Raw genomic sequence first — 19,304 nt, 5'->3', positions numbered from 1 at the left:
GCGTTATTTGGGATAATCTTAAAAATGGCTTATGTCAATAGGAAGAAAAATCTAGCAAGAGAGAAATCTAGCTTTTGGGACACAGGGGACAGTTCTACAGTATCACCTTTAATTCAGAATCATTTTATTCGCCATATACATTTACAAGTATTAGGAGTTTTTTCTTGGTGTTTGGTCACAGTATATTGCACCGTAAGCAGAAACTAGAAGACTCTGCTGTAATTTATATTACAGTGGAAGTGGAAATAGCAGCTGAAGGCAGTTCAGAGGGCATTAAACAGAGTGCTAAATAATACTGTGATATATAATAAATAAAAACAGGAATAATATATAGTAATGACAAAATTTTATAAATAGCAATATATGTAATAAATATATGCAAGTAATAGTTATTATTATTATTATTATTATTATTATTATTATCAATACATCCATTTTCCACGCTGCTTGTCCTACACAGGGTCTCAGGGGACTCGAGGCATAGGTTCGGGGCACACCCTGGACGGGGTGCCAACCCATCACAGGGCACAATCACACACACATTCACACACTACAGGCAATTTTAAAATGCATGAAAACCATTTGAACACAACGCATGTCTTTGGACTTGGGAGGGAAACCGGAGTGCCCGGAGGAAACTCCCGAAGCACGGGGAGAGCATGCAAGCTCCACGCACACAGGGCGGAGGTGAGATTTGAGCCCCCAACCCCCAGGGGTGTGAGGCAAACGTGCTAACCACTAAGCCACTGTGTGTGTGTGTGTGTGTGTGTGTGTGTCCACACATTATACAAAAGGACCAGTACTACAAAAAAAATCTTTAATATAACTGTAGTTTTTAGATATATAACTACTTATCATTTCATCCTCTTTTAATTTGTATGTGACATGTTTTTGAAGGAAGGGGATCGAGGGGAATATAAAATTAGAGGATAACTGTACAATGTTTCCTTCCTTTAATAAAAGAAAAGAAAAAAAAAACAATATTCAAGATGAACTCTGACCAAATGCGTAGTCTCAAAGACCGAAGACAAACGGATTCATCTGAAAGGACATGGGAACGGCAGGCAAGAACTCTACAGATGCTTACCTGCCTCGATTTAATCTTCATATTTGTCATGCATAGTGTTCTGTAGAAGCAGTGACCTTTGCATATAATGAGTAAATTGCTCAGCGATATAAAGATTAAGCTATTAGTCAGAAGACCCTCCGACATGAGAAGAATCCGCAGAAATACCGTAAACAGAAAAGCACAGATTCTTTGATTCTATTATGTCTGAAGTCCATGTTGTGGCTTCTGTTTGGTTTCATAATTCGTGAAAAGAGTGAAAGTGTTTGAATTGTCCAACACGGAATTTTAAAAACATCAAGGTTTTCGTATCTGTATGTCCTTTTTTTGAGATGAAGATAGGGACAGTTAAAACATGTTAGATTAAACTATGAAAATCAAACAACTTCTGAAAGCATTTGCCCAGATTATTGTATAAAAATATGTAGCAATAGTTAAAGGTCCTTGGTCAGAAGTGATGTACTGTATTTTTCTGAGGGAAAATAAATACTGTCACTACATCAAACTAATTATTTTCCTCTAAAAGCATGTCTTGTGTTGGATTCCTCATACATCATAGCAAGGTGCCAACGCTTACAATTTTTGTATTTATTAAAAGGCAAAATATCATATTTTTTTATCCGTTTGTAGTTACATTTTATGATGTGGAACCTCCACAAGACACGTTTCTTCCTGTTATCACTTACATTATAGTGGCTGTAAACCAGTCCGTACAGGATCTCGCGGAGTTTTTTTGTGATTGCTGCGGCCAAAAATCTGCTGTGGCTTTGAAAAAAATCTGAAATGCAATTTGCTGAGTTTTTGTGCTTTTTTTTTTGCGGAAAACTACTTGAATTGGCGATATTGCAATCGCGCGAAATTGTTCCGCACGGCCTTTCGCAGTGATGTTTGTTGATAAATGAGACCTTTTAGCTGTACTCATGTTTGGCGCACGTGAATCAAAGCGGGGGTTTGGCTGAATGCGCGTTGTGATGACGTCACATGGCGCGTCTCGGCCTGAATCTGCGGTAATTTTGAAAAATTGCAAGCTCCTGCAAATATCGAAGAGTTTCCTTGACGTTGCATGAATTCCTGCGATTGCAAAAATCCCAAAATCCTGGAGAGACTGAAAAAAGTCGTTCTGTAGCCATCTTCTCTTTTTTTCCTCTTTTTTCAGGTTAAGACGTTTTTGTCAGCTTCCGCTTGATGTGTTACTGAGAAACCGACAATGGCCTTCCTCCTGAAGTCTTTCCATCTGACTGTTACAAAGTGCTGACGCTGGAGACTCCTTCCAAAAAGTGCTAAATAAACCTCACAAATAAATCTCCTCACAGAAAACAACTAAGCACATTTTTAAAAAATCTATTTATGTGAATGTTGATACCAGAGAATGAGTACATGAACATAATTACTGTCAAAGATGCTGTTTAACAAACTTAAAACACCTTCTGACCAATCAGATTTGAGAACTGCTCAACAAGTAACATTGAGATTTGTATTCTTTGAATTCTTTTTAATTATTCGACACCAAAATGATACTTCAGCGCTGGATCCGCGTTTGCTACAAAACCCCACTGCGGTCATGTTTCTGTTTTAGTTTTCAGCACCATTAATGTCTGAGTCAACACGATCTCGCACCGGGGTGACATTCTGGTCTAAACAATGCCGTCAAGCCTGCTTGGGTGTAAAATTTAATGCGCATTTGCATTCATGGAGTCATTACCTCAGGTCTTATTAGGGCCATTGTAATTAGTACGGAGTTAATAACTTTTGCGGAGTGCGCCTGCCAAGCGGGGATTAAGCTGGAGAGGTCTGGTGTAGCCTATCACTGATGGATTTTCCCCATGAAGAGTTTTTTGGGACTGGCAAGTGATGTGTGGAATAACTCTGAACGTGAGAGTTTCACAGCGGATTTGTATTTCATTTCGTCTCAGGAATCCAATACCAACACTGTAACGCTGAAATCAATCACTCGCCGAAATCACGCAGCCCTGCCAAAACTGATGAAGTGGGAACATTCTCCATCTCATGCTGCTTTCTACAGGTTTCAATAGAGGCTTCGGTGGACTTCCTTCCTCCAGATGAAATTGTTCATTGAGTGCCAAACATGGCGGGTCAAAGAGGTGCCAAACCATCACCTTTCATTCCCGTGTCCGATAAAACGGGCGCCGGTCCAAAGTTCCTGCTTTATCATTCTGTAGCATTTGGCTTTCCTTTGGCAGGTGGCAAAACGAGGCCATGGGTGCAGTAACTTGGCAGCTTCTGCTCAGACTCGGGGTGCCAACTGCCGAGGCTCTAAGCCCGTATGGTGGGCACAGGGGCTGGACGAGTCAGTGCCTGGCACGGCTGCTTTTTTCACGCCGGGCACAAATGAGATTGGCGCTGAGCTGTGCTCATCACACAAGCGTGGGGGATATATAACGCCCAGCTGAGCTCTGGGAGCAAGACAAACAACGAGAGGAGCTGGGAAATGCTACTACTACTACTACTATTGCTATTACTACTGTTAATAGTAAAAAACAATAAACATCTCCACAGTCCCTGTCATAAAACAGTCAAAAGTCATAGTACAGCTATTCCAAAAAGACTTGCTTTAAAGCAGTCCCAATCATATAACAGACACTCAACAGGTTAGCAGTCTGTATTTCTATACATATGGTCAATGTCCTGGAGCCAAATGTGGCCTCCTGCAGTGATTCCAAGATTGTGGCTTGTTCCAACATCATTTATCAACATTGGATATAAGAACTCACATCTCAGGCAACAATATCTCATATTTCTACAAGGTTTCTTTGGCTGTATGTGAGCTTAAGTGAGCAAAAAGATTTTAGCACAGAATTAGCAAAATAGCAACATGCGCTTAACTAGCATCCAAGCTAATGTCATAAGGACATTCTAATGATTTATTTAAAATGTGTTTGTTTTTGTATTTATTAATAATTTACTTTCAATATGACAAAAAGACCAAAGATAACCTCATTTTTTTCCCCCTTGTCACAATTTTCAGGAAATTTGGATTCACGATTTCCTGCTGAACATGTGACTTGTGGGATATTCCATACATATCTGAGGAGTGAATGTGTTCAAGTAACAAGAGAAAGAACTAAAATACATGACTCATGGAAAAGGATGTTTCCAGCATGAGATGTTAATGGACTCATACATTTTGATGATTATATTTTGAGGTAAATTGTAGTTATACTAGCAATTAGCAAAAAAGAAAAATACTGTTTTACAATAATATTTAAAGTTTTTTATCTGAAATATGCCCATGGGTAGTTGTGAAGGACACTTTAGCCATGTTTAACTTCTTTTGCTTTACATATGAGTGTAAAATAAACTCACTGGAGTAATAACACAAACGGCACCCCAACTATAGAAACACCCGTTTACTAAAAACTCCAGTTATATTTTTAGTGTATACTACAAAATAATCAGGTATTTTTGCACGTTTTGGAGTAATAAGGCCTTAATGGGTGCAAATAAAAAAATTAAATGTGTTAATTGTAACCATTTCGGACCGGTAAATGTAAATCTTTCACTCTGTGGATTCATACATGGTAAAAACACATCAAAATACTTCAGCTCTTCCAGTTCCAAGTTGATCTCAGACATACTAATTTGTCAGAATTCGCCCAAGCCAGCTCGTATGAAAGGTAAGCTTAGGCTGAAGATGGGTTTAGCAGCTTTTCTTATGATTTCAGTGCTGCGAAAGCCAACAAAATCATTCTTATATGATTTTTTTCCTGAGATCAGGTTGCGCCTTCAGCACCTTGCACATTTTCACGTGAGCACATAAAAATGAATTATTTTACACACAAATCCCTACTGAGAAGGGACAAGTTGGGCAGGCGGAGAAAAATAAAAAAATAAAGAAATAAAGAAATAAATAAATAATCGGGCGCAATTGAGGCATTCAATAATTCCTCCTGGAATTACTCTCAGGGCTGCCATAAAGCACCTCCAAATGAAAAGCGAGGTGTAATAAACGACTGCACCTAATTGCATGGTCTTCTCTAACCAGTGATGGGGAATACCTATAAAACCAATATCACGAGTAATTAGACTTCAGTTACTCTGCTTTCAAACATCAGCTCTGACAAGTGTGCCAAGCTCATATTCCGAAAATCCTTAAATCAACTAATTACAGAACAACACCTAAAAAATGCATCCACCAACGCTGCCAGCAAGGGGGAGTAATTACCATCATGAAACGAGTTTTGCGAAAACACGTCTCAAACTGGGCCTCCGATGTCTGACTCGCAGCTTGTGTGGAAAGCAGAAGTAATTGTGGTAGTCGTGCAATCAAGCCGCCGTGTGTCAACACAGAAACGCTCAGCCGTGCTCGTACTTCCTCTGCGTTTTTCAGATTCATCTGTGTCTTCCCAGGCTGCCGTTTTTGCACCGCGCTACGCTTTGCACCCCACCGATTCTGCCTTGATTAAATTCAGCACATGTTCATGCAGCAAAAAAGAAAAAAAAAAAGAAAAAAGGAAATAAAAAAATCCCCAACAAAAACACTGGGTGAGAATCAATAAATCTGCTGAATTTTAGCCTTGGGCTGCAAAAGTAGGGCAGGATAATTATTAAATTCCAAAAAAGTAATTACTGCATGCATCAGGATCAGAAATATTATTGCACTTACATGGAGCATGTAAATAGAGAGTGTTTATTCTTTAAGGTGTACACTGTTTATTTTTTTTCAGACATCTTGGAAAAAGGGTTAGGGTTAGGGTTAGGGTGTTTTTCTTTATGTTTTTCGATGTTTTTCTTTAACTGTAGCCTCGGATTCCGGTATCTTGGTCGACAGCAGTGTGCTGTACCTGCTGTTATAGACCTGCTGCCTCAAGATTGTGCATTCTGAGATGCTTTTCTGCTCACCACGGTTGTAAAGAGTGGTTGATTGAGTTACCGTAGCCTTCCTGTCAGCTCGAACCCCTTCAGTCTATTCTCTTTCTTCAACGAGGCTTTTCCGCTTGCACAACTACCGTTCGCCGGAGGGTTTTTTTTTTGTTTTTTCGGACCAGTCTGTGTAGACTGTTGTGCGTGAAAATCCCAGGAGATCAGCAGTTTCTGAAATACTCAAACCAGCCAATTTGGCACCATTATGCCACGAATTACAGATGTGGCAATGCAAGACCAAGAATGCTCATAATAATACATAACTGAAACATTGACATGAGTCATTTTTTTAAAAAAAATATAATTCGTATATCCACGAGATCGCTGTAATTAATCTGGATAAAATGTAGTTATTAAATAATCTGACTTTGTGCCACCACATTTGACTGGATGGTAGGGCTGAGCAATATAGTACAGTACAGTGCGATGGCAGAAATGAACGCAAAATCACGCCAACTCCGCAATATTTGGAGGAGCTTGCAATTTTTCAAAATTACCACAGATTTTCCACAGATTTGGGCCGAGACGCTTCACGTGCGTCGAACATGAGTACAGCTAAAAGGTCTTGTTTACCGACAAGCATCACTGCGAAAGACCGTGGAAAATCTATTCCGTGCAATTGCAATTACGCCAATTTAAGACGTTTTCTACAAAATAAAAGCACAAAAATCTCAGCAAGTTGTGTCGCAAATTTTGAAAAAAAAAAATAATAAAAAATGCAGCAAAATTCTTTTAGCTGCAACAATCGCAAAAACAAAAACTCCACGAACTCCTGTATTACACCATACTGTATCTCACAATATAATATCAATATCATGATAAACTATGCTACGATGCTACACTTTCCTGGGATATCGAGGTTATCACAGTATCTTTTTTTTTTATATATATAATATATAATATTTCTATTCAGTGTTAATTAATTTCTTGTTGTAGACAATTTTCACAGGCTTTTTAAATGCAACATAAGTATATTGCTAGCACTTTCTTAGTGATCCTTATATAGGGATACATATGTTATGATACACGTTGATTTTTCTATATTTTTGTCATATTGTCCAAACCCTTACTGGGAGGTTACTGGTTTAAATCCAGAGCTTTTAATCGAGGACTCTTCGCCCACAACTGCTCAGCTCTGTGTCTCACTTGGATAAAAGCATCTGCCATATGCATAGAAGTAATGTAAACCCAAAAATAAAATAATAAGTAAAAAAAAAAAAGCAAACTGGTGTTTAAGCGCGCCCGACTGAAAGGCGCGCAAACTCATCTTCACCAAGAGATGCCAATCCTCTCTTCTCATCTCTTTCCAGACAGAGGACAATGTGGATCTAACCCCAACCTGAAACGCTCCACGATTCTACATTTCACAAAGACCAGAGAGCACAAAAGTCCTAATGAACTGGAGTCCATTCTTCCAAACTGTCTGAACAGAGCTGCAACAGATATACCTTTCCAAATCATTTCAGTCGTAAAAATTCAACAAGACTCACAAAAGACTGAATGGGACAAAGCACAGAATCTTAATTAGACCAAATAGAAAAAGAACCCGGTGGAAAGCTGAAATCTGAAAGCTATCGGGCAGAGGTGAACAGCTTGAGGAGAGTAAGGAGGCACTCGGCGAGCTTGTTCTACACCTCACAATGCAGGTGCTAAAAGCGGCATGATTTTCTTCGATGACAACCAGGAGACACAAAGGAACAAGAGGATGAAATAGAGGAGACGGTCGAGGAAGAGAAGAAAGAGCTGCGAGTGAATGATGGAGACTAAATGAGACTGTAAGGAAACTCGTACTGACAAGAGCGCATGTAGGAATGTGCTGATATTCAATTTTCACACCATGATTATTCCCCTTTTATTCACTTTTACTATAAGATCGTTACACTAGACTTTAAAATTACTACAGCTTTAAAGATGTTTCAGCTAAGAGGACGTGTATTTATTTATTTATTTATTTATTTCCTTTCGAAATAAGGCCCATTTTTCGAAAGAATTCTGCACCGCATCCTCCTGAATGAAACCTGCAATAGTTTCACATTTCATAAGCACATCATACTTTTCTATTTGTAAATGAAGACGCTATTGTGAATGTTAAATATGCGGCATAAAGGAATGTTTTTGTTTTGTTTTGTTTGTTTGTTTTTGAATGTAAAGTAAAAAAAAAAAATGAATCTTTCACCAACAGTTTGTAAATTCAACCACACATGAGAACTGTATGTCGGTCTGGAATGTGCAAAGCAGATTTTGTCATGCTTAAGGCCTACAAGCCTAATATTATAGTTTATGACAGCAATTTTATCATAGCATGCATGCAAAACAAAACAAAACAAAGTGTCTAACTGGACATGGGACATAAAGGAAGCCTTTTTTATTTATTTTTATTTTATTTATTTATTTATCTTTCTTATGCATGGAAAGTTTTTAACCACAAATTGGAGCCGAATTACTTACTTGATGCTTAATGACAGCAATATTATCAGCGCCTAATAAAGATTATTATAATAAAGATAGTAAAGTTTATTAAGCAAGCTTGGTTTATTTTTATTTTATTAATGACTATTAATGCGCATTCTGTTCTACATGCAGAACTAATTTAGGTGTTTGAATCCATGCACACACACACACACACACACACACACACACACACTATAACTTCAATGAAAGGCTTTGATAACGTGATGGCTCGGAATAGCTCCAAGCCTCTCACTTTAGTAATTGCAGCAGAGCAAAAAATAAACCTCACAGTGGTGAAGAGGATCAAACCCCCGAATTACAGAGTTATAGCTGCAGAGAGGAATTCCTAAGCTGTATAATAATACTCTCTCATTTTCATGCAACATTGTTTAAGACTTGAGATCACAGCACACGTTCAAAGCGTCAACGTTGCCATGAAGACACACTGTTGCTTTGGTAAACAATATGTTTGTATACAGGCTATTTAGAGAATATCAATGCATCAGTGCATGCATGTGAAGGGGGGGAAAGGCAGCAGAAAGTCTAGAGAAGGCAAGTAACTACGTGGACAGCTCTGGAGAACTTGGAGCGCCAGTGTGAGGTGGCAGTGAGGCGGCGCGCGAGCTTCAACCCGACACTTTTCCCCGTATAAAACCGCTCCACAGATTCCCGCACAGCCTGAGCATCCTGATCGCTTTCCAAACAGCATTTCTGATGCATGCCATAAGATAAAGACCCGGTCACTGATTGCAATGGGAACCACGTCAGTTTGGCATATTTTTGGACAAAAGACGTTAACGTTTGCAGAAATGTTTCAAAAACGCGCCTACCATTGCTGCTCCAGCTCCCACTCCCTGAAGAAGTCCAGCTCGAATAGGTCCATTGTAGTGATCAGGAAGGTACCGGCGGCGGCGGCGGAGCGTTTATGCGTCAGGCTGCGTGTAGGGACCGCGCGAGCCCCTGACTGTGTGTGCGCGTGTGCGTGTGCGCGCGCACGCGCGTGTGTGTGTGTGCGTATGTGTGTGCGTGTGAGAGAGAGAGTGAGAGAGAGAGAGAGAGAGAGTGAGAGAGAGAGCGCGCGTGCGTACGAGCGCGCGCGCGTGTGTGTGTGTATATATATATATATAAATATATATATATATATATATATATATATATATATATATATATATATATATACCGCCTGACTGTGTTGTCCTGTCCCCTTTCTCTCTTTCAGCAACACACACACACACGCGCGCGCGCGCGCACACACACCGCAGGAGAAAAGCCTACACTGCCTGGCTCGCCGCTCAACCACACGCAGCCCCGCGGTGGGCGGAGTCTCGGCGCGCTGAGAGCTGTCATTGGAGAAAGGCGGAGGAATTCAATTGGGTGAATGGGCAGCGTGGCTCCGCCCACCTTGCTGTCAAAAAGAGCGGCGCGTGCGGCGACGTTAGCGTTAATTGTCTCTTGAGTGATCTAAAAAAATATATATGTATATATATATATATATATATATATATATATATATATATATATATATATATATGTTTTGGAAGATTCTGATTATTATATATTATAGATTTTCATATAGATTGTGGTTAATAATAATAATAATAATGATAATCCATCCATTTTCTGTACTGCTTACCGCTACTGGGTCATGGGGAACCTGGAGCCTATCCCAAGGAGCATGGGCACAAGGCGGAGTACACCTTGGACAGGGGGCCAATCCACCGCAGGGTGCAGTCACACACGCACCCATTCACACACCCATTCATACACTACTGACACTTTGGACATGCCACACAGCCTACCATGCATGTCTTTGGACTGGGGGAGGAAACCGGAGTACCCGGAGGAAACCCCTGCAACACGGGGAGAACATGCAAACTCCACACACACGCAGGGCAGCAACAGGAATCGAACCCCCAACCCTAGAGGTGTGAGGCGAACGTGTGAACCACTAAGCCACCGTTCGCTCATAATAATAATAATAATAATAATAATAATAAGAAGAAGAAGAAGAAGAAGAAGAAGAAGAAGAAGAAGAAGAAGAAGAAGAAGCATTATTTGTTTATTATTCATTCATTCAACCTGAATAAACACTATCATACTCAGGGTTGCAGTGCATCCAAGAGCACTGGACAGGAGGTGAGAATATACCACGGATGGAATGCCAGTCAGTCCTTTTTGCGTGAATTGGCAAAATTGCAATTGCACTAAATTGTTTTGCATGGTCTTTCGAAGTGACAGTTGTTGGTGAATGAGACCTTTTCACTGTACTCATGTTTGACGCACGTGAATAAACGAGTGCTTTGACTGAATGTGTGTTGTGATGATGTCACATGATGTGTCTTGCCCCAAATCTGCTGAAAATCTGCGGCATTTAAAAAAAAAAAAAAAAAAAATTTGTGAGCTCCTATGAATATTGTGGAGTATACTTGATTTTGAGTTCATTTCTACAATCGCGAAATGCTAGTGGGACTGGCCAGTCCATCACAAGCCATCATGCACACACATTTTCACACACTCATTTACACCTAGAAGCAATTTGTAACAGCCAATCCTCCTGCCATCATGTTTTTGGAAAGTGGAAGGAAACTGGAGAACCCAGAGGAAACCCACATTATTATTAATATTTTTTTAATTTCACTACAGCTGTCATGAGAACTATCAACTACTGTCAAAGTTTGTATGTTAATTAATTAATTACTCAATTAAGTCTCATAAATTGAATGAGTTAAAAATGATTTTGTGATCATTTTAGGAAGTTCTAGGAAGTTGTTCATGTCCTAATCAAAAACAAACTAAATGTCAGCTTGAATATGACCGCATGTTTTATAAAACTAGAAACAATGCAGTTAAGACAAAATAATAATAATTAAAAAAAAACTGTTTCTATCTACACTTAACATTCGGTTTATGAAATGTTCAGAAATGACGAGCTTTAACAATTTTCCGAAACATTTCGTAACCACTTTGAACAATTTTGGTGAGCAGAAAAGCATCTCAGAATGCACAACACATCGAACCTTGAGGTGGATGGACTACAACAGCAGAAGACCACGTTGGTTCCACTTCTGTCAGCCAAGAACAGAAAGCTGAGGCTGCAATGAGCACAGGCTCACCAAAACTGTGCAGTTGAAGACTGGACAAACATAGCCTGATCTGATGAAACGTTTTCTGCTGAGGCACGCATATGGTAGGGTCAGATTTTGGTCCCAACAGTATGAATCCTTGGACTCAACCTGCCTTGTGTTAACAGTCCAGGATGGTGGAGGTGGTGTAATGGAGTGGGGAATATTTTCTTTACATACTTTAATACCAATCAATCATCGTTTGAATGCCACAGCCTATTTGAGTGTTGTTCCTGACCATGTGCATCCATTCATGGCCACAATTTAACCATCTTCTCATGGCTTCTTTCAGCATGATAATGCACCATGTCACAAAGCAAAAGTCATCTCACACTGGTTTCATGAACATGAGAATGAGTTCAGTGTTCTTCAGTGACCTTCCCAGGATTCAGGGATCTTTGGGATGTGGTAGAACAGGAGATTCACAGCATAAAAGTGCACCTGAAAAATCTGCAAGAATTTCATGATGATCATGTCAACATTGATCAACATTTTCAAGGAATGTTTCCAACATCTTGTGGAATCCAATGCATGAGGAATTGAAGCTGTTTTGAGAGCAAAGCGAGGCCATATCCAGTATTATTATAGCGTTCCTAATCGATCGGTCAGTGTGTGTATGTAGTTATTCATGTAAAAATGATGTAATTTAATGTGAAAAAACACACATCACCTGTGCAATAACATGCTTGTGGACATGAACTTCCATACTCATGATCAACTATTTCAGCTGAGCCACCAGCCCTTGCACACTACTGCGTTTTAAGCACTGGAACATCCTTAATTATGGTAATATGATCCACAGAATTTTATTTGGGGTATTTATTGCAGCTGTAAATGTATTTTGTAGCCTGTATGCGGCTGTTAATTGATGTGACGATTTCTTCACCGCACAAATAAAACAGCGTAATATAACGACTCCTGAATCAGTTTCTGCTTTAACTACTGACAACACGGCTAATCGACTACTTTTAGAACTACTGGCCTGCTAGAAAAAAATGTTGAGTCATGCATTTATACAGTTTTAGTAACATTTTCTTCATATTATGTGTCTTTGAAATGAAAGAAGGACCCTTGTATATGATATTTACAGATATTTTCTAGTAGATCTACTACTGCGATGATCAAAACAGTGTAAAATATGACTTTGATCACAGACAGCTGCGCTTCTTTAATACGTTAAAGGCAAACTCTTGTATGCATTCATTTCCCCGAAGGCGTAACGGAAGCATTACACACACGAACATGCTGTCAGGAACATGTCTAGTCACTTTACTTCCTGATACAAATGTTCAGCTGGCTTCCATAAAGGCCATGTTGCTAGAAAACAGGCCACTAAACAAGTCTGCATATGTTTGTTGTTGACATCATAACAGTTTGAGCTGCATACAGTAAGTCGGTCATGGTTCATGTGGTATATTGCAAAAACACACATCTCTTTTATTTTCTTCTTTTTTTTCTTGCATATTTTACATTGCCTGAGGATGCCCTCTTATAATTCACAGCAGAGACGGTATAGCTGATATTAATCTTGGCTTGAAATAACACGAAGGGCTTGGAGAGATAAATTTCTGAGGTAGAATGACTTCCCGCACGTTACACGAATGGATGCTTCGCTGATGGATTTCACATTGGTCAGGTAGCAGCAGTATGGAGGATACTGCTGTAGCTAACAATAGCTCACACTGATACACTGCCGTGCCTGCCCTTGTCACCTTGTTTTTGACAATAAAGAAACAGCAAAAAGGGAAAAATGACACTTTTCACCTCCTGGAACTGGCAAGCAATAACAGATGTGATGTGCAAGGAATGTATTTTATGGGCACTCCATGAAGGAATATTTGTTGTGTGCTAATATTTCAATTTCTATCACCTGCAGTGCCTTGCTTAAGTATTCACACCCCGCCCTTGAACTTGTCCATATTTTGTAGTGCAATAACGTGGAACTGAAATAGACTTAATTATATATCATGAATATGCACAAAATATTATCCAATATGGAAAAGGGACCAAAAATCAATATAGTGTGCTAAATCATTTTTTAAAAAAAGTATTCACCCTCATTGCTGTGAAACCCTTAAATTAGCTCTGGTGCAGCCAGTTGCCATTAAAAGTCACATAATTCAGTAAATAGAGTCAACCTGTCTGCCACATGATCTTAATACATCTGTTTTGAGGTGTATTAAGATCACATGATCACATAATTCAATAAATGCACTTGTTCCTGGAAGGTAGTGAATTTTTTTTTTTTTTTTTTAGAGAACATACCCAAACAAGCAGAAGCCCAAGCAGCTATTCCTGAAGAAAGTTCTAGAAAAGTATCAATCTCAAACGAACAGTGCATATTTTGAATCCATTAAAATAATTTTTTAAATATGGAAAGAATATGGCAGCGCAATATGGCAGTGCAGAGGCACCAAAAGTCATCGACCAGTTAAAAAGGGGATTACTCAGAAAAGCAAGTTCAAGGATGGAACTGTCCGCTGACATTTAAAGCTACACGGATAATGTCACTGTGACTGCTTTTATTTCGAATTATTAGGAATATAGCACAAGTTTAATCCTCCCTCACATTGCCTAGGTTATTAAAAACTCGATTATCTAAAAATGTAAAAGACAGAGAGATTACACAAACCAGAAAGGATTATGGGAGAACAGTCCACCTGTTTCAGCAAACTGTTTCATTTACACATTTGCTGTTCTTAAAGCTTGTAACGGCTTGGCAACTTCATACACCTCTGAATGCTTGACAGGCTGTGTTCCAAATAGAGTTTTTAAGGTCATCAGTGATGGCTTACTGAATGTGCCAAAATGGAAAAAAACAAACAAGAAAAGCAGCGAGAAAGCAGCCTTTTTTTAAAGCTCCTAAAAATCTGGAACATACTGCAATACTCATGAGGCTTCATAGTGTATCTTTATGTATTTACATGTGATCACAATGTGTTTATGTAAACAATATGTACTATATGAATAAAAAAAAAGCGTCACCATGTTATGCCATGTAAACTAAGTAAACACGTTATTATTTACGATAATAATTTAATTGTGTGTAAAAACCGCACATGCAAATAAAATATATTGTAATGTAACGTTCATGTCACTTTTCTATATATATTACAATTTTGTAAAATCCAAATAAGCTTTACAGATCTTTATGGGAAAGGGTTTAAACGATGTTTTTCATGCTTGTTGACTGAACCATGAACAATTATTGCACATGCATCTGTGGAACAGTCCTTAAGACACGAACAGTTTACAGGCAGTAGGTGATTAAGGTCACAGTTACAATAAGTTAGGACACTAAAGAGACCTTTCTACTGACTCTGAAAAACACCAGAAGAAAGATGCCTAGGGTTCCTGCTCACCTGCGTCAACATGCCATAGTCCTGCTGCAGGGAGGCATGAGGACTGCAGATGTGTCCAGAACAAGAAACTGCAATGTCTGTACTGTAAGTCTCCTAAGACAGTGCTACAGGGAGACAGGAAGGACAGCTGATCGTCCTCGCAGTGGAAAATGACATGTAACCATGTGTGTCCCCAGACGTGATCGAGAACTTACAAATGCCTTGGCGGAAGAGTGGAGTAACATCTCACAGCAAGAACTGACAAATCTGGTGCAGTCCATGAGGATGAGATGCGCTGTAGTACTTAAAGCAGCTGGAGGCCACCACATACTGACTGTTACTATTAATATTGACCTCCTCTTTGTTCAGGGACTCATTATTCCATTTCTTTTCGACACATTTCTGTGAAACTTCTTCAGTTTATGTCTCAGATATTGAATGTTTTTATGTTACTAAAAATATTTACACATAAATAAAAGCAGTTGAATGTGAGAGGACGTTATATATATATATATATATATATATATATATATATATATATATATATATATATATATATATTACTGTAACTATCTACGTTACTGTTTATATGCTCACCGGCCAATTTCTTAGGGACACCATACTACCCCAGGTTGCTCATAGAACAGCTTCAGTTCTTCATGGTGTTGATTCCACAATGAGTCTATGCATTCTCCCCTGACCTCTGATCAACAAGACGTTTCCACCCGCAGATCTGCCACTCACTGATTGTACTTTTGGCTTTCACACCATTTTGTGTAAACTGTACAGACTGTTATGTGTGAAAAAAAAGGAGATCAACAGTTTCTGAAAGACTCAAACCAGCTAATGTGGCACCAACAACCATATCACTGCAATCACATTTCCCCCCATTCTGATGCTTGAAGCTTATCTGATTTTATGTATTACGCTGCTGCCACATCATTGCCTGATTGGATAATTTTATGAATGAGCATGTATACAAGTGTTCCTAATACAATGACAAGCGAGGGTATCCTTTGCTTTATATGTATTACATTTTTCCCCCCTGTATGTCAAGCTCTATTCTTGTGCACACCAGTAAGCACTTTGCACTGCAATTTAGATGTATGAAAGGCATTCAGTAAAAAATTACAATCATTATGTGTAATTATAATAATTATAATTAGTCAGGATTATGATTTTGATTATTTTTCTAGATCAGGAGTTCAATTACTGTATACACGTCTGGATGAGATGTTGTACTAACATGTACAATGACTGCAAATTCCAGCCAGTTCAAATGAAAGGTTAAAAACAGTTCAGGTGAAAGTGCAAAAGCGTTTGAGTCAAATGAAACACAATGAAATCACTCGAACACATTAGGATAAACACAGACTTTGAATAAGACATTCAAATTTGGCATTTACGTCTGTCAGGGCTTATTTGCCCAGTGGGTTGTGGAGGCGGAGTGATGCATTCTGGGTTTTTTTTCACCCGGGTAAGAGGTTGGATAAGCCAGCAGCATGAGCAAATCTCTGAGGGCTAGTGTGTGCGTGTGTGTGTGTCTGTGTGTGTGCGTGTGTGTGTGTGTGTGTAAACACACAAGTGCTCAAGGCTCAAGGGTAGTTCTGAGAAATCTGATTACACTTAAGTATTAAAATAACCTACAGTATTTGCCAGCACTTATTCAGTGAGACCTAACTAACAAGACTAACAAAGCAACTAGCAACAAAGTATTGATCATTACAATATAGTAAGTGTCATGTGAAGTGTTATAGGAACAATGAATATCTAGTTCTGAAAAAGATACTAACGTTACTGGGGTCTTCGATATGATCCTGACCAGCCCAGGCGACTGTGGTTCAGGTGGTAGAGGGGGTTGACCACTAATCGTAGGGTTGGCGGTTCGATTCCCAGTCCACGTGACTCCACATGCCGAAGTCTCCTTGGGCAAGACACTGAACCCCAAGTTGCTCCCGATGGCAAGTTAGCACCTTGTATGGCAGCTCTGCTACCATTGGTGTGTGTGTGAATGGGTGAATGAGACCCAGTTTAAATCACTTTGGATAAAAGCGCTATATAAGTGCAGACCATTGCCTGGGATACTCTCTGTGCTCCCCGTGTCCATGTGGGTTTCCGCAGGGTTCTCCGGTTTCCTTCCACCTCTCAAGAACATGCCAGTTGGTGAACTGGTTAAGCTAAACTACACCTAACTGTCAATTTGTGTGTGTATGGGTTCCTATGATGGACTGACATCCCATCCAGGGTGTATTTCCGCTTTGGTATTCCAGGGATAGGCTTTGAATCCTCTGTGATCCTGACTAAGATGAAGCAGGTATTAAAATGAAATAAATGAAAGAATGAATTTCACTGAGACACTGCATTTGAGTCAAACAGGTTTTAGTCCCGCACACTATTTTGTGACAGGTAGACATAAACAGGAAGGAGAGGTTTACCCAAGAAAAACAGTGAGTGGGCCTGAAATGTCAGTTTCAGTAAATGAAGTGATGCATTATATTAGTTTTTATTTAGCATGAGTGACCACATGGCACTAGACCTGAAAGTGTAGGTAACATTTTAAATGGATATTCATTAATATTTGCTAGCGAAGCAAATTGCCAGCTACTAAGCTCATTCGGAATCATGAAGCTTATCATACAGTAAATTTCACATACATAGCAATATACAATCTATGCATACACTGATAGAATAAAAAAAATGACCAGAAGTCTATTCGTTTATAGAAGTCCAGCAGCCAGGTCAGAGACCATTAAAACTGCCTACCATAGGGTACAAAAGTCTGAGCAATGATTCCTCACTATTATATACACTATACAGCCGAAAATATGTAGACACCTGACCATAACACCTATATGAAGATCTTTGTCATGGTGTTGTTGATGTAGAAGAACTCAAGTGGCCTGCATTGAACCCTGATCTTAACCTCATGAACACCTTTGGAAAGAACTGAAACACTGTATTAATGGCAGGCTTTCTTGCTGGACATCATTGCCTGACCTCTTGTGGGGAACAAATCCTTACAGCTGTGGAAAGACTTCGCAGAAGAGTGGAGGTTTTGGAATGGGATTTTCAATACTTAGGTGTCCACATACTTTTGGCCATGTAGTGTATGTTTAAATGTAGACACTTTAAATGTAGAACAATAACCCAATGTATAATTAAGTCAATTTCAGGTGTCACTCATCAACAGATAATAAGTCTCAGCATTGTGTGTTTAAAGCATACATGTCAGAGCATTACAATCAAATACAGGTGCATCTCAAAAAAAAAATTTATTGTGGAAAAGTTCATTTTTTTCCATAATTGAATTCAAAAAGTGGAACTTTCATATATTCTAGATTCATTACACATAAAGTGATATATTTAAAGCTTTTTGTTTGTTTGTTTTTGTTTAAATCTTGATGATTACGGCTTTCAGCTCATGGAAATCAACCATTCAGTATCTCAAAATATTCGAATAAAGAATTTATAATGCAGAAATGTCAACCTGATGAAAAGTATGTTAATTTATGCACTCAATATGTGGTCAGGGCTTTAATCCTTTTGCATGAATTATTGCATCAGTGCGGCGTGGCATGGAGACGATCAGCCTGTGGCACTGCTGAGGTGTTCTGGAAGCCCAGGTTGCTTTGATAGCGTCCTTCAGCTCGTCTGTATTGTTGGGGCTGGTGATTCTCATAGATTCTCTATGGGGTTTGGGTCCGGCGAGTCGGCTGGCCAATCAAGCACGGTAATACCATGGTCAGTAAACCAGTTACTAATAGTTTTAGCACTGTGGACAGGTGCCAAGTCCTGCTGGAAAAGGAAATCAGCGTCTCCATAAAGTTCGTCAGCAGATGGAAGCATGAAGTGCTCTAAAATCTCCTGGTAGACACGGCATCAACTCTCGACTTGAGAAAACACAGTGGACCAACACCAGCAGAAGACATGGCAACCCAAATCATCACTGACTGTGGAAACTTCACACTGGACTTCAACCAACTTGGATTCTGTTCCTCTCCACTCTTCCTCCAGACTCTGGAACCTTGATTTCCAAATGAAATGCAATATTACTTTAATCTGACAAGAGTGTGTACTGAACCAGACTGAGAGATTAAAATTCTTAGGAAAATTTTGCAGGTGTTTTGAGTTAATTCGCTGATTAGAACTCTTCTCAGCTTGACATTTGTGTATTATGAATTCTTTATTCTAATATTTTGAGATACTGCATTTATGATTTCCATGCGCTGTAAGCCCTTTTTTTTTTTTTTTTGCTGTTAAATGTCCCACCCCAGCCAAGCTCCATGTCAGGGGCTCTAAACGAAGGCAGTCGCCTCAGGCAGCATCTATGACGAGTGATGAGAGAAATCCTTCGTCAAGGCCACGCTCCTCGTCCTTTTTAATCTCACTGAAATGAATAAGCTAGTCATTATGGGCTGTGCTGATACAGTCTGAAGGGGATCA

At 39.3% G+C, this 19,304-nt stretch overlaps 1 protein-coding gene across 2 annotated transcripts in view; it reads right to left on the bottom strand.

Moving 5' to 3' along the window:
- The window catches only part of aff2 (AF4/FMR2 family, member 2), a 261,030-nt gene extending 251,576 nt beyond the window's left edge, over nt 1-9,454 (bottom strand). For both annotated transcript variants that reach the window (XM_053631672.1, XM_053631673.1), the window contains exon 1: nt 9,229-9,454. In XM_053631672.1, coding sequence (XP_053487647.1) covers nt 9,229-9,281 — 53 coding nt within the window. In that variant the 5' untranslated portion in view covers nt 9,282-9,454. The remainder of the gene's footprint in view (nt 1-9,228) is intronic.
- Between the last annotated feature and the right edge of the window lie 9,850 nt (nt 9,455-19,304).

This window comes from Ictalurus furcatus, chromosome 8, assembly GCF_023375685.1.
Source record: "Ictalurus furcatus strain D&B chromosome 8, Billie_1.0, whole genome shotgun sequence".
Lineage (NCBI taxonomy): Eukaryota > Metazoa > Chordata > Actinopteri > Siluriformes > Ictaluridae > Ictalurus > Ictalurus furcatus.
Note: the sequence above shows the minus strand (reverse complement) of the source record. Positions and strands in the feature narration are given on the sequence as shown.